Here is a 23,416-nt window from a genome sequence, read left to right as displayed (position 1 = left end):
TGTGTTTTTTCCACGGTGGATGTCATTGTTTTTCACTGTCTGTTAATTATTTTTGTGCTGGTATTTTGCCTCCTCCTGATAAAGTGTTTCCTGCAATTGTCTTTTTTTCTACCAGCCTGGCTGCGTCTGGACGAGAGCCAAGCTGTCCCTCCTACCTTCAAAATGCTCACACACGCACGCACGCACACACACACACACACACACACACACACACACACACACACACACATTCTCTCTGCTCTCCCTTCCTCCTCTTGGCACTTGGGAGAAAACACTAGAAGTCAGTGATATGGCAAAGCAACAGTGTATGTGTGTGTGTGAGCGTGTGTGTGACTGTGAGAGGGAGAGAGAGAGTCCACCAGTCAGCTCTTAGGGGTTAATCTCGCTCTCTCTCTCTTTCTCTACCTCGGCCTCTCCCTCCCTCCCTCCCTCTGTTGCCTTTTGTTGCGGCCCCTCACTTTCTCAACAGTTGGACAGAGGGAACTGATACTGTGCCTGTGTGTGTGTGACCGTGTGTGTGTGTGTGTATATGTGTGCAGTCTGGGTGTCGTCCTCATCGCTCTCGCCCTCTCTCTGGACAGAACTGTACGTGAACATGACTGACAGGACCCTCTAACATGCTGGATGTTCACACCACAGTCTGGTAAGGCAGCTCTCTGTTTGGGGAAAGTTGTCCTATTTGGGGTGTGTGAAAATGCCACTTTGTGTGTGTTTGTGAATTCGGCAGTGCAACAGGTTATTTGTTAGTGTGTCTTTTGTTCTGTGAGCTCACGTGTCATGTTTTCAGGATGTGGAAACATGTAAAGATGTGATCCGCTTCATGGAGAAGGGATCCCTGTCCCATTTGCTGCCGTCCTCCTGTTCCTCCGCTCCCCCATTCCACTTCTCCTCCTTATCCCCCCTCTCTCTCTCTCCCTCTCTGCCTGGTCTGAGTTTCTCAAGTTACCGGCTTCCTCCTGTTGTTATGAGCCCTGTGGTTTCTCCCCAGCGCTCCGAGGGCGCTCCCACGCTCTCCCAAAGAGAAAGAAAGGAAGGAAAATAGCGATAACCATTTCAGAGCCACAAAAGAAGTGGGAGACGCATGCTTGGGTTTTTTGCCCCACATCTCCTCCCAGCATCTACACGCACATCTTTGTCCCTTTAACACTGAGACACTTGGACAAATGTGTCTTCCCTTCTGCGCGTCTGGTTGCCTACACTTTGTTGTTTTCTGGACAAAGGTTTTCTCTCTCAAGGTGGTGGGGCGGCTGAGCTGGTGAGAAAATTGGAAACAGAGCCACCCACAGTGGAAGTGAGTCAGCCCAGCATTTAGTGGTGTGTTGACTTTGGAAATGGCAGGGATTGGGGGGTGTCGGCAGTGGTGGGGACAGATGAAGTTGTCAGAACGAAAGGGGGGGAGAAAAACAACAGTGACAATTTGTTCGTGTTTTCTGCCAAGGGTCCATGAAATGAAATCCTGCAAAGTGGCAGATGAGTTGTACTACTGACATTAAAGCAAAGAAGAAGAGATTGACGGAGGGGAAAGGATGAAGAGAGGTAGAAGCCAGGGGCTGTTTATAAAGGGAGGGAGCGGCTTGTGTCCATCTGGGACAAACCCAAGTGCTGAAAGCTTCTCCACCCTGATCCTAAACATCTCTCTCCTTCCTCTCCTTCTGCCTTTCTTGTCGTCTTTCTCATGCTCCTTCACAAGTCTAGTTTGTCTGCTTCCTGTAAATTGCATTCAACCTGTTGCATTTGTTGTTATTCAGAGACACATGCTACATACTTGATTTGATTTCCATCTTTATTTCTACTTTATATTCTTCTCCTGACAACCTTTGTCTGTCTGACTCCTTTTCTCTTCTCTCTGGGCTCACGAGTCCCCTGTATGTCTAATGCTACACAACACAAGTGTTTGATCTGTGTGGCCTGCAACCTTTTGTTGCACGCTTTCTGTACAAATAGTTTCACTTAAACTGCTGGTTTGAGCTCCCATAATCCCACTGATATGCAGCTAAGTGATGGTGCTGTCACACATTGGGAGAATCAAACCTCAGGGAGATTTGTATCCTGGTTTGTTAGGAGAATAGAAGAGGAAACTGTGGGCAGTGGTGGGGGTAGTATCCAAACATTTTATTTAAGTGCACATAAATAGACAAAAATGTACCCGAGTAAAAGTAAATGTACACATTCACGTACTTGAGTAAAAGTAATTCATTAGTTGCTTTAAAAATATTTAAATAATTAAAAGTGAAAGTACCTGTCGAGTGTACCCCCATCATAGCTGAGTCTCAGCCTCTTCCATTTTCATGTCAGGTGTTTCTTCTTCACCAGTGATGCTGCTGCTACAGGAGGCAGGGTCTAATGTTACCTGCCTGCTCTGATTGGATCAGTGAATTCTCCTCTCTGGATTGATTACTTTTAAAAACATGTGAAACAACGTGAACGTGTAACACATGCATTGTATAAAAGCAGTGGAGTAGAAAATGCAGATATTTGCTGATCTATGTAGTGGAGTAGAAGTGAAAAGTATCAAATAAATCTTGGTAAATGTACTTCATTCCATCCCAGCACTGGCTTGTGTAACGCTATGTTTACTTGTAGTTCAGTGGCTAAAATTAACAAGCAGGCAGTTGCCAAAGGCTGTTGTAATATTCCAGAGGAGAGATGAATGCAGATTAATTAAATAAGCAATAAATCTGAGATCACATAATAAAAATTATTTAACTAGATGAACTATGCTGTGCTTCAAACTACAAACTCTTCCTCCTCCTCGTTTACTTATTTCTGAGCATTTCTTTGGCCAGAACTCCAAAAATAAATGAATAAAAATGAAGCACAAAGCCCCATCTGCCTCTTTAATTGTCTCCCCTGTTGTTTAGCCTGTCTGGCCACCCTCCTCCTCCTCCTCGTCCTCCTCCTCCTCCTCTTCCTCTTCCCTCGCTCCCTGCCTTCCTCCCTCTGCGCTGCCTGTGTATTCAGCGATAAGGGGACAGCGACGGTAGCACTTCCTTTTTACCACAGGAAGCAGGAAGTGTTGATTTCCACTGCAGCCGGTCTGGGCAAACTCTGCATTCGGCCCTTTTTATATGCAAGCAACACAGACAGATACAGGGATAAAGTCCTGCATGTGTGTGTGTGTGTGCGTGCATGTGTGTGCGTGCATGTGTCCTGTGTCTGCATACAATGACCCCACATGTGCTACCTGGTGGTTTTCATGGGAAACCACCTGGGAAGTCGTCCACTCCGTGTGTCTTTGACCTCAGGGTTGGCCCACAGGTCAGAGGATGATTGGCTAATTACTCCTCTAATCACAGCAAATGTTTTCTCATCATCCACTTTGACCATGCAGACAGGGGTGGCGCTGTTGAGCCTAAAAAAACACAAACAACCATTCATCGGCTAACGGATTCCAGTGTTACTGCAGGATGTGAGGGTTCGGTGAGAGAAAAAGAGAGGCCGAAGACAAAAAAAGAAAAGAACCATCCTTCTTCTTCTAGTAGAGTTTTTTATAATGATGGTGGTGGTTTATTGCTGTGTGGTTTTCACATTAGCACTGCCGGAGGTGCGACGTCATCAAAACATCTTTGATAAATTTGCTGTAATCATATCTTCGTTGTCATGAAACATGGCCGAAGCAGAGCAGGAGTACAGAGAAAACTACACTTCCATTCAGGAAAATGTGGAAAAGACAGTCTGTTCCAAGATATATGCGATTCTATTACCTCGTGTGACACATAGTGAGAAAAACAAGTGCAGTTTTAATGGATGTGTCATTACTTAAGAGCAAGGAATAGGTAAAAGAAAACTGAAAGGTTTTAAACAGATCAGGGAGGAAAGAAACAAAAAGGGTTCACAGCATTGATCTAAACACACTTCATTTCCTATCTTTCTAAAGTGGTTTTAGAAAAAGTAAATAATCACAAACCCTTAATGTATGTTACAAGGATGTAAGCTGCATGTTAATACGGTCTAAGACAACTGAATTAAAATATTCTAAGATCTTGAAATCGTCTCCTCTGTACCGGCCTCTGTTCACTGGTTACCAAAGAACGAACAGAACTGTACAGAAGTTAAATGTACGTTGTTTCTAAAGTGCTGCACATGACTCAAAACCAGGTTCTATGTCTAAACTCCACTGACCCCTCAGTTCTGAGACCAATCACTGATCTCCACTTTAAAACAGAGGTGACAGAGCATCAGCTGTCATTGGCCCAGATTTGTGGAGTAGTTTCTGTAGCCCTCAATTGGTCGTAATGAAGACATGACTTACCACATTCAGTTTTTTATTTGTGTGCATCACATGGGTTCTGTGTGAAAGAATTCCTCTTATATCTTACAGTATCTTATTTGATTGTAATTTAAATTATTTTGCATATATTTCCTATCAATTTCATCTATTTTTATAATAAGTTATAACTAATAACTACTTTATTAATCTCTGGGTGACTTTGTGACACTTTATGCAGCAGACCTTCTCACCACTTATGTCCCTGCTCATGCTCAGTGGTCTCAAAATCAAATTAAAGTGGTCAAATCATTTTTGTAGCTCTTTAATTCAGTGCAAAAAAAGTGTGAAAACAACTAAAGGCCATTAATGTTTTACATGTGGTTTTCCAGAAATGCCCCATATGAATAATTGTGATGGTTAAGTATGTTTATGAAGTAGGCTGTAAGTGTTGAGTGGGAGCAGACAGCAGTGCAAAGAGAAAAAAGGAAGGAGAGAAAATTCAAGTGACCTGTGAGTGTGATGGAGGAGCTGGGATGGAGGGAGAGCGAAGTGGCCAGACTAAAACGTTACACAGGGAGATTTGGGCGAAAGATGTGAGCCTAAACTCGGAGCGGGTCAAGGGTCAAGAGGGGTGAGGAGGTCAGAGCGAGCCCAGCAGCTCTACTTAGAACAGGATATCCTGCGAGGAAAAGCCATCTGTCTCTCTTTCTCCTTTTCGCTCCGTCTCTTAAATCCCCACAGAGGGCACGGCTGAGAGCAGAGGTGTAACCTTTCACTGAAAACACCAGAGAAAACATGAGTTCCTGATAGAGAAGCTTCACCCCATAAATCCTCGGTAACGGAGATAGACTGCAGACGTGCACGTCTCGAACAAAGAGTGTGAGGTGCTTCACAGTGTGCGAGACGGAGGCTGCTTGTTGTCCTCAACTGTCTGGATGAATTTCCCTGCAGTGACGACAAAGTTCACCTCACTGTGTCTGATCTTCACCACACAGATGGTGTGTGAACATGCAAAAATGCCCCTACTATTTTAATCCCACTCCAACTACAAAGTGTTATCAGCCCACTGAGGCCTGGAAAAACACTGTCATCCAGCTGTGGATTCAAAAAACATATTTATCTCCTGTGTGTGATGTTCAACAGGTTAGGTTTGAGGCCTAAAAGTTTCAGCTTGTAGTGTAAACTCTGTTCCTCCGTTGCTTGTCCTGCTGAAGTGTCTTTGAGCAAGGCACTATACCCTCGCAAGAAAATGAAGTTTTGTCAAGGTGGAGGACGAGCTTATTGCATAAAGCTACCAGAAATACCGGACCTTGGTTGAGTTGCTTCACGTGACAGTGAACGTCTTTGTCTCACGCTGGTGGGATCAGTGATGAGGTCCAAGCTTTTTTTTTTTCCAAGCCCCCGACGCCATTCATTAGATCAGCTGGTTCTGTTTTCTCCAGTGCAAACATAGTGAAAAATGACCTCATCTCCTCACATAGATGTTGACATTATGACAGAAAATAAACAGATTAATCAAAGAAACCTCATAGTTTTGATTTGCTTGATTTGTTTGCCAGCAATGGGCTAATCATAGGAGGGTGATTCGAATCTTGTTACAAATAAGGTTTTCATTTGATAGGTTTTTTTTCAGTTGTTCTAAAGGTTAGTTCATCTGCGTCTCCTGAGAAAAATGAATCGGATGTAGGAACGTTTGACTGTAATGACTGTCCCCAGCTCTGCACTCAGAGTAAGGTCATGGTCACATATACGTAAATGCGAAGCGAATAGAGCAGATCAGACGTGAAACCAAGCTGCCTTTTGCGTCGGCCAGAGGGAGCAAATGTTTTATTCGCCTCTTCGCTCACACAGATTGAAGGGGAACGAGAGGTGACACATTCTGATATGTGACTGTGCCCTAACTCCCACTGCTTCTCTAGTTTTCCTATCACTGCTTCTTTTTTTTTACTCTCCTTGAATTAGTTTCCCATACATCCTCTCTTTCAAATGGAAAAAAGTGAAACAGGAAAAATGTGTTACGATCAGTCCGACAACCAAACTTACTTTAAGGAGAAACGGATTGAGCGGTCATATTGTTACCCAACCATCACAGTTTTCAGCCTGATCTCCTGGTTCGACTTTGACCTCCCGTACTTACCATCGTTGGCTTTTTTACATCCTGCCTGGTCGTCTGAGGACACGGTTAAAGTCTCAGATTTCAGCAATCACTTTGGTGATTACTGTGTTGTTGTACCTAAGAAAATAAAGCCCAAGTTTATGAACCAGAATTATCATTTAAGCAGCTGACCTGAAGTAGCTCAGGTTGATACTCCCGGAGAAACACAAAAAGTCCCAGACAACAGGCTTTGCTTATTTAACACACACTGCAATTACATCTGTTTAAAAATCTCTAAGTCAGCGAGATGACAGGTTACTAAAGCCATTTCAGTAAACATGCGACTTGTGAGTCCATGTGATTTTGTTTACACGCCCTGCTTCACGTGTAATTGGGAACCGTGAAGGTAAACAACGTGATACTGGTTGCCACCATGGTTTGAACCAAAGGCTACATCCATATTACTGAGTTTTGGGTTGAAAAAGGCATTTATAAAATTAAACAATCTCTGCCCAAACAAGCATTTTGGCTCTGTGTCGGTTATAATCCCTGTTCATACCAACGCACCTGAAACAAGGTGCCAATTGGAGCCTGTTGAATCAGCGAAGGGTATGTTGTGACCAAAAACACCATATCAATAAGCGTTTGTAATGTGTCTGTCATTGTTTCCAGACATCTCCATTTGTACTTTGTGCCCATCCTGAGTATAACACTGTCAGTAATCAAACGAAAATAGGTCGAGCAGCGTTTTCAGACTTCTCAGTTTTACGGCTCTAAATCTCAAGGGTAGTTGGGATGCCAGGAGAAACTGTGGCAGAATTGATGCATTCTCAAATGAAAACATGATGTGGATGTAGCCAAAGCTCAAAGTCCGTAGGTGTGACAGCATCTGAAAAATGTGCATTGGTATGCAGCCTGATGAAGATGTACATGGTTAAAGCTCGTCAGGGTTCGTTTTACTCCTTTTGACACCAGCGTTACTTTCGAATATATTCTCAATGAATGTCCGACTTCCCTCATCAGCTCAACATGTCTGGTAAACAAACTCCAGCCCACTAATGTTTCCCTCTTGTGAGAAGCTTTATGTTTCCCCTCGTGCAACAGTTTTGCCAAAATAGTCATTATCCCCTCCATGCACGCAATCATATACTCAGTCTCATATTCTCACATTGGAGCAGACTCTTAAGTGGGTGATATTTTCCGTATGGGAACTTCTCTTTTTTTCCGACCAATGGTTTATAGTGACACAATCGAGACACAGAAAGACAGAGACTGAGAGTGAACGATTGAAAGCGAGAGATGGGGAACGAGTGTAGAGCTATTTTTGGCATGTCTGGGTGTTTCCTACACACATACACTCACGCTTCTCATGCTTGTTGTTGTTCAGAATGGTGGGTGGTAAAAGGGTGAGTTTTGATTTGATTCAACTCTACGTTTGGAGGGTTACTGTGTGCGTGGGTGCGTTCTTATGTTTGTGCGTTTTTGAATGTGTGCTGTTGATATCCCGAGGATTTTCCTGTGGTTGCTATGGTTTCTCCTCGTGTTTTGAACAACTTGCCATTAACTCCAACATCCGTAGGGTGTTAAGGATCCTCAGCCGGTCATTACACACTCCGCCTGTGTCGTCGCTGGAACTGACCTCAGTTCACTTTCAAATGAGCCAGATCAGATGTCCAAAAGAGGCTGTAATTCATTCCCATATGATAATTATCTCCGGCTTTGCTGTGGTGTTTCTGCACCACACGTCCCAGAGATCCTCCGTCAGCTCATCAGTTTCTTGGCACGACTGAAATGCGTAGGATTTTTTTTATTTCTGCAAAAGAAGTTTCCCATAAGATAATTCGATTTCATTTTAATATTTATATTGTATGACTCATTGGTATGTGTGTATATTGCACTCCACAAATAAATATTCCTCTCAACACTGGTTAGTGCTGAGTGCACACTGTTGCTCCGTTGTAGAAAATGTCCATCAGCAGGTCCATTGTGTTTCTGTGGACTGCACATGTCACCAAGGCCAGTGTTTTCAGACACCCGCTCTGTCTTTGCTTTTCACACCTACACACTCACACCATGGAGACCTTTTGAACATGCAACGTGTGCAGTCTGTAAGGGAATGTATGATTGTGTCTTGCTTCCATTTGTGTTTTAAGGGATGTGCGTCTGTATCTGACTATTTTATGTTTCCAAGGTTACAGACACTGAATCCCACCGTGACCTTAATGCGAGATGCAGAGTCAGAGTTTCATTTAAACACACTGACATGTATCCGTGTTAAAGTAAAAAAAAAACAACAACTGATAAATTGACGATTGACACCAGAAAAAAAGGAAATGTTTGTCTCAGGATTTTGATGTGGTTTACCTCAGTTTTCAGGCTGGCCATAAAAACACAGAACAGGTACATGAATGGATGGATTGATTATTGATGAACTGATAATTACAGCCATAAAAATATTTAAGATTTTATACTTCATTTTAACAGTGAATCAGATGACTGTAAATGAAAGATTCGGGTGGAATTAATGACACTGAGAATTGTTGCTCAACACTGCAGTTCACTGTGTCTGTGTGGTTTTGCTCAGACTGTGGGCAAACATTTATTTCCACATGATCAGATCAGACTTGTCTGTCCAGACTTCATCAACCTATCTGCATGTTTTGCTTGTGACATAAGTGAGACAGAGCGTCTGCACTTGGACACATCATGAGATTGGATTGGAATCACATTTTAAGAATAATAAAATCAATCTGGATACAATCAATAAAGTTAAAAACCATGTCTGAAGAAGACTTATGAAACATGTTTTTCAGCTAATTGGTTTGGATGTGCAGAAAAGCCACAATAATTATATTATGTTTCAACATGTTTGTCAGCTGCTGGCAAGTTTGCCATATTAACAATAAGATTTGGTTATTTGTTACTAAAATACTTTTATCTTTTTTGGTGAAAAAAACATTCTGTTAGCCATCAATAAGCTAAGTTGTCCCAAAGAAAAGGAGAGACAAGGCTTTTATCTGTGTCCCTTGCAGCAATGTGGAAAAAACCAAAATAATAATTTCATCAATTTTCGTTTCAGACAGAATGAAATGAAAGACGTACCTGTCTAACAAACGAATCACAGAAAAGTTGTCTTCTAGCACTTGTCAGTGCATGTTCATCTTTTCTCTCAGATCATCAAACAAGGCAGCAATATAAAGACAATGTATAAACAATAAATTTGTATATGTATACAATATATGAATTCATATAGGAGCAATTGCCAGATGTTAGTGTTGTGTAAATACAGATTACAGAAATAGCCCGCTTGATATAGATCAAATTGTAAGAAATGTGATGCGTTCAATCCTAAAGACCAAAAATTTGCAGTTATTGCAGATGTTATTGTTGCCGCATAAATTATACATTTCTCTACAATAAATAAATAATATGTTAAAGCAGATGCCAAAACAATAGACTAGTGTTAACTGTGTTTGTAGTGACTGTTTTTGCAGGCCAGCCGTGTGGCTGTGACTTCAATGAGTTCATTCTCTGGAAGCGAAAAGTGTAATTTTCTACAGTCGCAGCGTTCTGCTCATTCAGTTCTTTAAATATCCCCGTAGCATCCACCTTATCTTCCATGAAGCAGCAAGAGAATCACACACAGTTTGAGTGCCTACGTGCTGATGTGCGAGTCTCTGTGTGTGCGTGTCTCATGATTATCAACTGACCGTCCACAAGACCGAGGCAGACTTGTATTGAAAAAATCTGTTCAACATTTGTAAAAAAAAAAAAAAAGGTTATTTTCTGTAGGATGTTGCAGCTGTAAGATGTTCTGCTGCTGAGATTGTTGGCGAAGAGACATTTTTTCGAAAGGAAAAGTTTGAGTTTTAGTACCACACCCTGAGACTCTCTCTCACACACCAGCACACATGAATACAAAGTACATAAACACACGCACATGCTCGCGTGCATACATGAATATCTCCGCAAGCGCAAAAAATAAAAACACACAAATAGAGCTCCCTGTTTTTTTCCTCCCAAATATTTTCCAGCCTTATTATTTTTATCCTCTTTGTTCTAATGTTTATTCAGACCACTAAAGATAATAAGCCCTACCCCCCCACCCATCTCCCCTCCTCATATTACTCTCTGCCTTCATCTTCATCTCACCCTGGAGTCCCCACTCCTCCTCCTCCTCCTTCCCTTCTTGGCTTTGCTTTTTTTTCCCATCATCCTCCTCTGGTTCTCCCCCTCTCCTCCACTCCTTCCTTTTTTCTTCTCATGCAGCATTCCTCACATTCCTGTTGGCTTCTTAAGGGGAAGGACCCCACTGGCAGACCAAGGCCAAACATTATTACAGTGCTTTCAGCCTGTCTCCCTCACTCTCTCTGTTTCTCTCATCCTTTCTCCTGTCTTCTCTTCCTCTTTACCTCTCTGTTTGACTCCACGTATTCTCTTCCTAACCTTCCTCTGTATTCTTCCACAGTTAATTTATCTTTCTAAACCCTTCCATTCTTCTTTCACTCCCTCATTCCTTCTCTCTAAAACCTCTATCCCCCACTAATTCCATTTCGCAGATAGCGGCTGTACGCTTGTGCTTTAACTGTGTTAAAACAGCTTAGTGAGACCACAGTTTCATAATTAGTGGAAATAAGGGTCATACCCCGCTCTGTTACGTAAAAGAGGCTCATTCATGTTTATACAAGAGCATGGGCTGTGTTTTCTAACAACGCAATACTGTCCACACACAGGAGATAAAGTATCAGACACACTCATGTAAAAGGCTCAGCACTCAACACACACACACACACACACTCAACCAGCAGGCCGTGCTCTTTGTAAAGTGACTATATGTTCTGAGAATGCATGTGTCTCTGAATACATCATAAATTAACCTAATAGCTTCAATATTTGGCTCTACCGACACATATGAAAGAGATTTTGAGGCTCAGGTTCCACACCCAGCTCTGGTCACCCAACACAAGAAAAGAAAAAAACAGACTCCTGCCTTCTGCATTGTGATTGTCATTGTGTTAATTTGCACTCGACAATTTTCACTGGTTCTGTTTTATGTCAACATTTACTTCTTGTGTCGATTGCTGTGTTGTAGCAGGAGCACGTCTCTGCAGGTGGGAGGCAACCCACGACCACATCCTGCTCTATATAGTACTGACAAAAAAAATCGACATACAGACTGACTGTTTTTCACTGAAGCAAAACTGAAGTTTGACTGATCATTTTTTCCAAAAATTCTAACATTTCTGCACTGAAGCAGCATTCATGGAATGCATTGCCTATCTAACTTAAAACAGACCAAAACTCAAGGAATTCTTAAAAGGTTAATCAATCTTACAGTCACATGAAGCGGCTTGGGGGGAGGTGAATGAGTCTGTATGTATACACACCATATGCGCATATACTATATGCATGGATATGTGGTTGTTTGTTGTGTGTGTATATGTATGCGTACGTGTACTAAAGTTAGGCTAGTGGTACTGCTGCAGATCAAGAAATGAGTCTATTACTGATTATAGTATATATATATATAGGCTTATAGTAAAACACATTACGTTTTAGAAAGTAGAAGATAAAAATAAACTGATGTAAGCCCCATCTCTGTTAAGGAAGGCTACTCTGAGATAGCAGTTGTTTGTGGAGAAGACCAACTGACCAGTGCAAGACTGTGTGTGTGTGTGTGTGTGTGAGAGTATTCCTCTTTCCTTGTGGGCGGTTGCCTGCTGCACTGCTTTTCTGTCACCCTGTGGTTTTGTTATTTTCAGCTTGAAACCGGATGTGATTCAGACTGCATGGTAGATTGTGTAATTGAATGGACACACCACATAACACACACTCACACATGTGCACAGACACTAACACACACATTTATGATTGCACACATCTACACGCACGCTGATAAGTATTTCTTTACACCCACACACAGGGTTTCTGGGAAGGGTGTTTGGGTTCCCCCCTGTTCTCAGAGGCACCCGAGGATTGGCGAGCGGACGCTGCAAGGCTACCAGCAGAAGATAAACGCTCGCTTCTAGGTTTCAGTATTGGTCTGAAATGTCAGTTGTTGACCTGGCAGACGCTGAGAATAGAAAGCAGAATACAACACAAACTCGCTCTGTGGAAACAAAAAGGACCGTTAAAAAAAGGGGAAAAACACTGAGAAGTGCTGCTGAAACTCATAATAAATATTTCTGTCTCGGCTAAAAAAAATGCAAATACAGTTAATTTTAGAAAATGAAAGAAAAGACATAAAGATGGAGGTGGAATAATACAAAAAAGCATCTAAAAGAGAAAATCCACATCTGTAACTGTATTCTGATTTTAAACATTTCGGGAAGGTTTTGTGTCGAAGGAAATTGACTTTTTTCTGATGTTAGAGAATTTAACTTTGCAGAAAATGATGGATTTATGATTAAACTGAGAAAGGTGTGATTGCTTCTGTCATGCTGACCACACTTCACAATAAGGGATGTGATTGCAGGGATGGATGTGACTTTGTGCGAATGGCTACAAACAAGAACGACATGATTCTAGGAAACTTCGGAAGTGTGAAACTGACAAAATGATTCTGTGGTGCGTCACATATAACGTTTGCACTGTAGGTGTTTGAACGCTGTGGACAGGATGCTTTGTTTCCTGCTACATGTGCACGTAATATAAATGTGCCTTTTACAAAAAAACAACAACAATCATAATCTCAAACATTCAAAACATTTTCTCTGACCTCTCCAACACTAAGGAACATGTCTATAGTGACTCAACCTTTAACTGTTACATTTTACAACTACAGTGACACTCAGTAGGGCTGTACCTCCACCAAGGCCCAACCGCACCCTTAACTTATATCAAGCTGCTTCAAATTCCACACCCTCATAGTTTTCACTTCCCTAAATATGCCTGTTTTTTAATCGAGATCCATGAATTATTCCATGAGTAACTGGTGAAAATTTTAATGAAAGTCATAAAAAAAAGATAATAATGCAACATAATTTGATGATCCATTTTTCGAGATAATCGGTCCGGGAGTTTTTTTTGCGTATTGCTGAAAATCAGACAGGGGTGAAAACATAACCTCCTTGGTAGATGGAGTAACTGTTGGTACATCTTAATAATTTTCAGGCAGCGCTTCCTCCTATGAACTGTCTGTTTGGTTCTGAGTCATCCTGAGTTTCTTTACTACTCTACACATGTAATATAGAGTTATGAACCCTTTATACATTGTAATGAATTTACTGAGATTTCCACAATAATTAGCTGGCAGCAACTGCCAAGTAAATGACTGTAAAAAAATAAACAGTCAGGTTTCCTGATAACTGCGGCAGTAGTAATAAATCAACTGTAAAATGCAATTGTGATGTAATTTCATGCTATTGAAATTATAATTAGGTGTATTGAAAATGTAAAACAAAACAATTAACATATAGCTCTAAATTAGATTAGATTGGTAAATTACTGCAGGAAGCCCAATCCTTCAGTTCTTTATTAATAGGTTTTGCACAGTAACAAGCACAGTGTCTTATGATCAGTGTGCACAGGGATTGTACATACACTGTACCATGGTAACAGATATTGCAGTGCTTTTCCATACAGTAGAATCATCCACTCTGAGCTGCTAGCATCACCATCTGGTTTTCCACATTTAATCAACAGTTTTCCAACCGTTGTTTTCCTTACACAACATGCCCGACACGCTCTGGTTCATACAAACTGCAGTGAGGGAGCTCTGGGCTGTTCGTGTGATGGCTCGCTGCTCTTCTATCTCACCAAAAACTCTTCAGCTACATTTAAAACTGATCTGCTCATCAAAAGGCACGACAATGTCCACATGTCGCTGCATAGACTAGTCACTAACAACACTACAGGAGAACGTGGGTGTGTGTTGTTTCATAACAGACTTGGTTCGATCCTTTCATGATTTAATCTTTAATCCTACAGCACATGTGCAGAGGTGCAAACTTGATGCAGTTTTAATCTCATAGATTACAACTCCACATAGTTTAGGTCTTACAGTGAATTGTACAACCCTCACTGCTCCAAGTAGACTAGACCACATGCACCTTATATACAGTGGTGGATCTAGAAATTTGGGGACCCAAGGCGAATGTAGGCATGGGGCCCTTGGCATCTGTTTTTCAATCCTTATTTATCGAAGAAAGTCCTACTTGTAACTTTTTCCCAACCCAATAAAACATATTAACATTTCACCAAATGCACTCACAGTACAATCTTAGTTTCATAAACAATATGATCTCTGTACAATAAGAATGTGCCTCATTGTAATATTACCTCAGGTGACTGCCATTATCATATGACTGACCTCGACAGTTGGAAACTTAGTGTTTCTAGTTGCCCTAAAAATGACCTAAAAATGACTCCCATAAGCCTTTGCTGGTTGTGTCATGTGCCAGAATCAAACCAACAAAGTGCTCATGAATGGAGGCACCTTTTGAGGTCTCACAATTCACAGCTGCTCATTGTGACTGAGGTCTGGAGGGCAGTCCATTATTACTGCATAATATGTGGCTTTCTTTACCCTCTCTACAATTGCATCAATTATACACTTTGCCACAAGGGAAATAAGTTAATTTTGAATACGCTTGCTTTAATACGTGTCACTGAGCTCTTTTTGCCTCAGTTGCTCTCACATGACAGAGTCAAACTGAGCCATCGATTCTACTTGTCCAAAGAAATGTCAGAACTCAAACAATCTCTCTGAGTGTCCATGAAATACAAGATTACGTTCTGCCAGATGGTTCACTATGGCAGGTAATCTTCTCAAAAATCTCCTTCCAGCAGTTTACTTCAATAGCAGTTAGATCTTGGTTCAACTGATCTATAGCTGTGCTTGTTTGAAGTTTCTGTAGTAAAGTGCGCCAGGTAGCCATGTTAGTAATGTGTTCAGCAGACCTCTCGTGCTGCTTCAAGTGGGCTGCAAGATTTTTCCACGTATTGAACCCATCCCCTATCAGCTCAGAGTGTTTTTTCTCTGTCTCGAACAGGACATTACACAGTCCTTTTAATCACTGCACACAAGCCAGGACCTGGTTACCTTTTTCCATTGCTCATTTGCATGCAATAATTGCTGCTTGTAACTCTGCGCCCCTCTTGATTTTTAGGGAGAATTCTGTCCTTCCCCTGAACTGGTCCTCTCTGCACTATTGAGCTGCGCTCTTTGGGCCAGAGTGCTGGGTCATCATCTTCAAGTGAGCCTCCTATAACATATTGGTTAGTAGGGGAACTGCTACTCACTAGCTGTTGATCGCGATGTCCATCATTTTGTTGATCTGTTTAAGCAGAGCTTGAGCAACTAGCAGCATGTAGCACCTCCTCTTCTCTATTATTGCTAGCACAGTCCGCCTCTGCATATATATAACTCTCAATATATATATATATATTTCTACCTGTACAATTTCAATATCATATATGTGCAATACTGTTTTATAGTTCTTTATGTTTATATTGCATTTTTACTTATGTATTACCTCGAGTTGTGTAGTTCACTATTCCCCTTTTGCTGCTGTAACACTGTCAATTTCCCCATCGTTGGACGAGTAAAGGATCGTCTTGTCGTGTCTCATCTTGTCTCGTTTTGTGTCATGCCATGCCATGTCTCTTTTCATTGTATCACATAAATTGCACATAACTGTATTGTGCTGTCATCTTGATGTATTGTATCTTGTTCTTATTTAAAGGTCAATTGTGTATGATTCTTTACCCTAGAATGAACTTTATATTTACATTGAGGGGGTCCTCTCCACAGAGGCCGCCATGTTTTTTACAGTAACCCAGACTGGACAAACTAAACACCTTTTGACTTTTTATGACAACTGAAGCTACCACAGGTTCTCTTTCATGTTTGGAAGTCGAGGGTGAGCTGAGGGGTATTCAGCTGCGACATGCAACTTCACCACTAGAAGTCACTAAATTCTACACACTGAACCTTTAAAGTGCACCAGTTATATCAATAATTCTCTCAGTGAGGGGCCCCTCAACAGACTTTCTGCTGCTGCTCTGAAGGATGTGAAAATATCCTTTTCAGAGTCATTTCTCAGTTTTACATGGTCAGGTCCCTGACTGTGGTTGTCAGTAAATGTGAGACTGAGTTTTCATATTGTGAAACATAATTGAAAGTATTTAAAGGAATTGATTCCAAAAGTGAGATCACATTTCAAAGTTCCTGTGAAATGAGAGCTTCACAAACGGTAACTAATATTATTAGTCAACAGGACATGTGACAAGCAAACATCTTGCAGTTTATTTCACCTGTATTTCACCATCCTTATTTCTAATGCTCAATTCTGTTCAGTGGATAATTTTTTAGCTCCGCCGCACAAGGAGGTTATGTTTTCATCCCAGTCTGTTTGTTACTTAGTTTATATTTGTAAGCAAGATGACACAAAATGATTTCCATGAAATGTGTTGGAAGGATGCAGCATTGGTCATGGATGAGCCCAATTCTTGTGGATACAGGAATTTTTGTCACCATACATATACGTATAATATGCAGTGATATCTGGACACAAGTTCACTGGCAAAAAAATTAAAAACAATGTTCAAGAGTTTTCTGTTTCGAGATAACATGTTTGTTACTTTTATAGATGCTGTATGGTTTAGTGCAGAGACCTGAACCCACATCAAGATACTTTATGTTTCTTATGCTTTGATTGGCCATAAACTAGACATGAGCTCAATCGCTGCATGGACGTATCGTCTCTACCACCTGAATAGCCAACATTCAAGCTCAGGAATCAATTCACCAGCCAGACCTTTGCAGGTCAGTGTTGCTAGAATAACACACAGGGTGGAACACTGACAACAAGCTGTTTGTAGTTTTGGAAACATTTATGAAAATCCTTGAATGTAAAATATTACCTCAAATATTCTGCCGAGTCCGGTGTAAAAGTCCGAAAGAAGTTGAGTCTGCAGCACTCAAGGGTTTAAAAGGTGAAACATAACTGTCCCAGGTCTGAATAAGGGGAGGTAGTTGATCATGGCACCACCCTGCCTGGTGCAGCAGCACAGGGGAGGTGGGTGATCATGGCACCACCATCATGGCACCACCCTGCCTGGTGCAGCAGCACAGGGGAGGTGGGTGATCATGGCACCACTCATGGCACCACCATCATGGCACCACCCTGCCAGGTGGTTTTAGGTTTTTTTTTGACAGCAGGTGGTGCCACAGTGTCGTGTGCAGCCAATGGGAGTGAGAGGCAGGAGGTGCAGGAAAACAATAGGCTATTTTTGGTGGGGCCCGCCTCCTCGCTATTTCTGTCAGCAAGAGTGTGTGTGTGTGTGTGTGTGTGTGTGTGTGTGTGTGTGTGTGTGTGTGTGTGTGTTCGTGTGCTTGTGGGGGGCAGGACTTGAGGGGCTGGACTTTCTTCTCTACAACTTGCCTCCGCTCTCTCTCTCTCTCTCTCTCACTCTCTCTCTCTGCGCTTCTCTCCATCACTCACCGTTCTCTCTGGGGCGCACACGGACTAGTTTATTGCGCACAGGGAGTCTATACAGTGGACGTTAGCTGGATGTTTATTGCGCGTGTGTGGACTCCAGACTGCGCCAGGAGGCTGCGGGATGTCAGCGGAGCTCTGTCGGACGAGGTAGGCAGCAGAGTCCTCTGTGGTGAGCGGCTGGAAGTTCGAGAATTGCCCGTAGCTTCTTAAATTGGCTGTTTTTACATGGGACTTTTGAACTGATAAGAACGAGCGGCGGGGCGCTGGTTGATCGCAACTTTTTTATTTATTAAACTTAAGAAAACAGCACTTACATTTATTATACAGCACTTTTATTGTTCTTCTCTGTCAGGTTATCTTATCGCCCTTGTTCTGAGGTTACATACCTGACTACAGCCATACAGGCCGGGTAGCTTTATTTAGAAAGTCCCATTCACAGGTACAGGGACAACAACAACACGGAGGCTACATTCAAAGAACACTTTTTAATATCAGAAAGTACAAGTTTCAAGCAAATTATAAGTGCGAAAAGTAGAAGTACAGCAGTATAACAAATTAAACGAGTGAAATGAAATGAGATTAATGTGTAAAATAATAAAGTAGAAACGAATCAAATACATGAAATATGATCATGAAAAATAGTTAAAGGCAAAAAGGAATAAAAAGGTTTGGAGTCTGGATTTCGTTAGTTTAAAATCATGATTTAAAATTGTGATTCTTTTTTACTGTTAGCTGTACAGCCACACATCATTGAATATATTTTGTAAATTGCTCCCCGTTCAAACACACTGCCAGAAAAAAAAATGAAAATTCATAAAAATTAGAAGACTATACTGAGTCAACAGGGGCCAATCAGATTTCAGCCGGGGCCGGTTCCCCCCTGACCTGCCCCTGGATCTGCCCCTGCCAATGAGGTTTTTGCATTGAGCAGATGTTGGCCAGTACCTGAGACCAGCAACACAAATACACACACACACACATACCGTACATTGACTCGCATTCATTTCCTGGAGACTTACTCCCCTGCACTGTATTTGCCCTCTTTGTTTTATTTGTGTTTATTCTGCTGGCTCAGTACTGCCATACTCTCTTCTTCATTTATGATCTTCACAAGACCTGACAAGTGGCCATTGCATCACAGGAACACCTCAGGGTTTGTGAGAGCCTTGCTATTGCATTTTTAAACCAAAAGCAGAGTTTTATAAAAGCGATAACAACATTCTCCATCCAGTTTGAGGCTCTGAGTTGCTCTTCGCTAATTCAGCTTGCTTTCCTCATGTTTAATGGTTGTTGCATTTCACTTTTTTGTTTTATTCTGTTTCTGCAGATGGAATCAGCACCTCTGAGAACATCCTAAAGGCAGACAGACAGGACGTCATATTTCGTACAGTGGCAGGTAGGACTTTTAATCACATAAAGAAATATACTAAATACCAACTCAATAAGCCGTTGGGGATGTGGGCAGGTGACATTTTGAATATGTGCTTTAAACTCAGCCATTAACGCTGAAACATTTGTGTGGAAAAATGCTGCCAGTCTACAGTCCAGCCCCCTCAGGGCTACATCTTGTCCTCTTTACAACATCTTTTACAGCATACACACATATTACACACTTTTAGGTGACAGCATTTTTTCCAGGGCAGTGTACAGAATGATCTAAGCTTCTTGACTCAGAGAGCTGCAGTGAAGCACAGAACAGGTGTTGGCCTAGTTGGAAAGAAGAACTAGGTCCACAGTGTTTTCATATGTAGGTAATTTGGTTTTGCTGCAGGCCATACGTAGATGTCTGTCTGTGTGTTTAAAAAAATATAGTGTGTGAATGTTGGTTAGACTGTGATGCAGGATGTGAACTTGAGTTAACCCTTGCCTATCTCTGGAAAAATGTGATTGCAACTAAATGAGTGACTAAAATGGGCTTGACAGGATCTCTTTTATCAGAATAAACATAGTTTTTCCATCACGACAGCAGTAACTTTGCTTGGTTAGTTCTGCCTCGCACTGCAAACTTTTTTCCTTCTTATTTGACCTGAGGTCAAAATGTACTTGATACACTGCTCCAGAAACAAGTCACCAGGCTGTTTCTTTGTTCCCTGCCTTTTAGTTTAGATTAGCATTCTCCACTGTGAAGCATGCCTGTGTGATCACACTGTGTAGGATTACAATGCATGATTCTCTGACTGGAAGCCTGCACTCACTGTGCCCGGCTGCGCAGACTGTATGCTGTATGCATGTTCGTGCCTGTGGAAAAACCCAGTGAGGTCATGGCCACGGCCACAGGGTCTGATTACATGTGTGTTGTCCACAGGGCAACTGACACTGGTGCTGTCTCCTTTTGTCTTCCTCTTTAATTCCTCGTTCTTTATCCACAAATAATCTCATGTTAGAGCGTATCACTTGCTGATGTATCTTCCTCTTGGTATTTTTTAAGTCCTCAAACTCAAATTTTACACAAAAAAAGAAGTACTATCTACTGGAAGTCTATCATAAGTTATATTCCATGACACTCCATCATATATTATAAATGTATACAAAAAATAAATGTTTAAATCTTCCATGTCAGTTTTAATAAATTCCACTTCTATATAAGTTAAATATATTTTTTTATCTAATATATAATGAGCAACAGACCTCAAGACCCTGGTTTAATGTGCCACTAATCTTTCTCATTTCTTTATATGACTGTTTAACATGGAGTAACCTGACCTCACTTTAACATTTAATCAATAGGTTTAGTCTTCATTGGGTACAGAGGTAATATATCACTGAACAACACACTGGAGTGGCACTGCTTCTGCAGCCATGGCACTATTTATTCAACAGTAAATTGTGCCCCAACCTGTATGTCCAGTGTGTGTAGCGCTTTTGTTCCTGAACAGTATAAAGTCTTTAAATCTCAGCTGCTGGCCTAAAAAGATTGATTTAAATTATTTATTATGATCACCAACCAAATTATTAACCTCTGCTGATATATTAGGGTCATTTTGAACTTTGGGGACAATTAAAGTTAAACTGCAGAGCGGACTCAAGCTGTGCAGTAGTTGTGTTAGTAATCGTAGTAATAGTAGACGCCACGGAAGGGGGCGGCTATTTTTTGACCTGCTGAACAAATGGCTCGATTGTCCTGCTTCTAGGTGCATGAAATCACTTGATATGTCTGCACTAATGTTATTTAATACTCTCTAAGGGGCCCATAGCACTGTGCATGTGTGTGTTTGTGTGTATGTGTGTGTTGTTCTGTTTCGCTGTGACAGCCTGGATATGTTAATGGTATTTTGGTGTGAAGTGTGTGTGGTGTGGCCTGAGGTAACAGAGTCCTTAAAGTTTTATTAGTGTGTCAAATCAGTTTGAGTTGCATTAACCTTCGAGCTAAAGGCTCCATGTTGTGGTCAGCTGGGTAAGTGGTCTCTGATCGCCCTTGAGCCACAGTCTGTATCCCCATCGGGACTTCTGACTCTCTCTCTCTCTCTCTCTTTCTCCTTCATACATACACACAGATGCAATCCTGTTATAATTTACTGAAGTCTGTGGAAGTATTTTTCTAAGGATCTATTCCTGTGGCGTTTCGGGAGGAAAAACCTTCAATTTTCACCTCAGCGTTTTTCCTCCTATCATAAAGCAACTTTTAACAATTTCTACTTTTGTGTAGAATCCCAGCATGGGCTCAAGGCTATAGGCTTGTGAAAACTGATACTGACACCATTGATACTGAATATTTCTGCTTGTGCTCAATCCAACTTTTGGTTTTTCATTCTTTTAAACTGCTAGTCCAGTGCCCATTCTACACCTGCCTGTTTGGAATGACCTGAACATTGTTTGCAAAGGTTTTTGTAAACAGTTGATGGTGCTGAGTCAAGTTAGGAAACTTTGCGTTAATCCTACCTGGTTTATCTGTAATGAAATATTTATCTTTTTCATATAATGAAACTGAATTTGCTTCTCCACTGTTTACGAGTGTGGTTTATATATAAGTCAGAAGATTCACTCAACTGCTGTTATTTTTTCATAAATTACATTTCATACAATCACAAGAAAAGCTCTGTTATTTAAGTTTTTACAAAGCATCACAGCAACACAACAAATCTTGTGCCTGTACTTTGATGACAGATTGCTAAATAGGAAGTGATTTTATGAATGTTGTTGCCATGATAGAGATCAGTGCCTTTGAATATCTGTGTACGACATCGTTAACAGTATATATACCAAGTGTGAAGCAGAGAAGACGAACGGGTTTCGAGATGTGTGTTCCACATACAGACTGACAAGCATTTGTGGAATTAGTAGGTAGATGCAAGCCTCACAAACCTTACTCAGTGGTAAGAAAAGTTCTTGGGTCCCTTCATGAAAATATTTGATCTACACCAAACATCTGGCTAATAAAATGACAGTTTAACAGATGTATCTGTCAGGGATGCTCATCATCTTGCACATGAATGATGATTGTCTGACATGTGATGTCTGATAAAGGGCGAGCATTGGACACATTTATCAGGGGAGCCTGAAGTTGTCCGAATCCAGACTACCTGCCGTTCTTTGATATTGTCTGACCTAGAGCGCTGCCGAGAGTAATGGCTGGCTCACATTCACTCTGCATCACGGGGGTGACTGACACTGACCTCAGATCAGATGGCCCGTTGTGATCGCACATGTAACAGGATCTCCTTTTATCAGGACTGACTCCTGACTTTAGATCTGACTGCGTGTGTGTGTGAGTGGGATGGATGGTCTTCAGTAAGGTTTACAGGTCAAGGCTGATTCCAAAAACCCTGTGTTTGGAAGTAGGAGTGAGACACAGTGTGTTTGTTTGTTTCGTGTGTGTCTGTCTGTGGGTGTGTGCACATGTCTGGGTGTGGATACAGACAGGTTTCTCAGATACAGCTTTTTGAGATGTGCACGCAGATGATGTCCGAAGGCACACAAGAGAATAGCAGGGACTTAAGGTGTGAGGAATTAGGCGTGGCTGTCACAAATGTGCTTGAGGAATATGTCCAATATCCCAAAGAGGACTCGTCAGTTTCTGTTTTCCTGGCAAACTGTTGGAAGTTCAAAAACTTAACAGTGAGTGCTGCCTGTGGCCTGAGACACTGCAAACCAGGTCACTTACACTACAGAGAATATATTGTGTAGCCTTGGTTATTTCTACGACGAGCTGCTATCACATTACTTGTGTCAAGTTAACTGCAAGTAAGTATTATTTTTTTCATGATCATTCTATTATTTTATTTTTATATCAGATCTAAAATAGTAAACCTCTCACTATTGTCTTCTTTTTAAACTTAAATAGAGCAATTAGATGATTATTTTACATCTTTGAACTTTCTAATTCTCATTTCTCCCATGAAATATATAGAGCAAGAATAGAAAAAAATGAATAACTGACTTTTTTTTTTAAATCGCAATTTTCCATAGTAACTTGGTGTTGGTTAATATTTTTTCAGTCAACTGGTAGACCAGAGCTTTAAAAAAGAGCTGTCAGCTGTTTTTCAGCTTGTGGCTTTATAAAAAAAAATCACATGACATATTACAGAGGGTATCTGTGCTTTCTGGCTACACACATCTTCAATTGTTTGTGAAAGAGAAGAAACCTTTTTTCTGTGTGCAGGTTTCAGAGTTACAGAGTTTATTTGTGGTTGTTCATGTCTGCATTTGTATGGATTTCCTTGTGTGTGT

General features: G+C 41.3%; 1 protein-coding gene across 4 annotated transcripts in view; it reads left to right on the top strand.

Moving 5' to 3' along the window:
* Positions 1-457: 457 nt before the first annotated feature.
* The window catches only part of hdac7a (histone deacetylase 7a), a 59,039-nt gene continuing 36,080 nt past the window's right edge, over positions 458-23,416 (top strand). Inside the window, exons 1-3 of one of the 4 annotated variants that reach the window (XM_069526233.1) lie at positions 519-643; positions 15,416-15,524; positions 19,077-19,145. Coding sequence is in view for 2 of the 4 variants with exons in the window: in XM_020089440.2 (XP_019944999.1) it covers positions 625-643; positions 19,077-19,145 (88 nt within the window). In the remaining 2 variants the exon portion in view is untranslated. Of the gene's footprint in view, positions 644-15,415; positions 15,525-17,709; positions 17,897-19,076; positions 19,146-23,416 lie in introns of those variants that run through there. The other 3 variants (XM_020089440.2, XM_069526232.1, XM_069526231.1) reach the window with 3 other exon arrangements.

Source organism: Paralichthys olivaceus, chromosome 6, assembly GCF_024713975.1.
Source record: "Paralichthys olivaceus isolate ysfri-2021 chromosome 6, ASM2471397v2, whole genome shotgun sequence".
In the NCBI taxonomy this organism is placed as follows: Eukaryota; Metazoa; Chordata; class Actinopteri; order Pleuronectiformes; family Paralichthyidae; genus Paralichthys; species Paralichthys olivaceus.
This window is presented reverse-complemented; position numbering and strand designations above follow the sequence as displayed.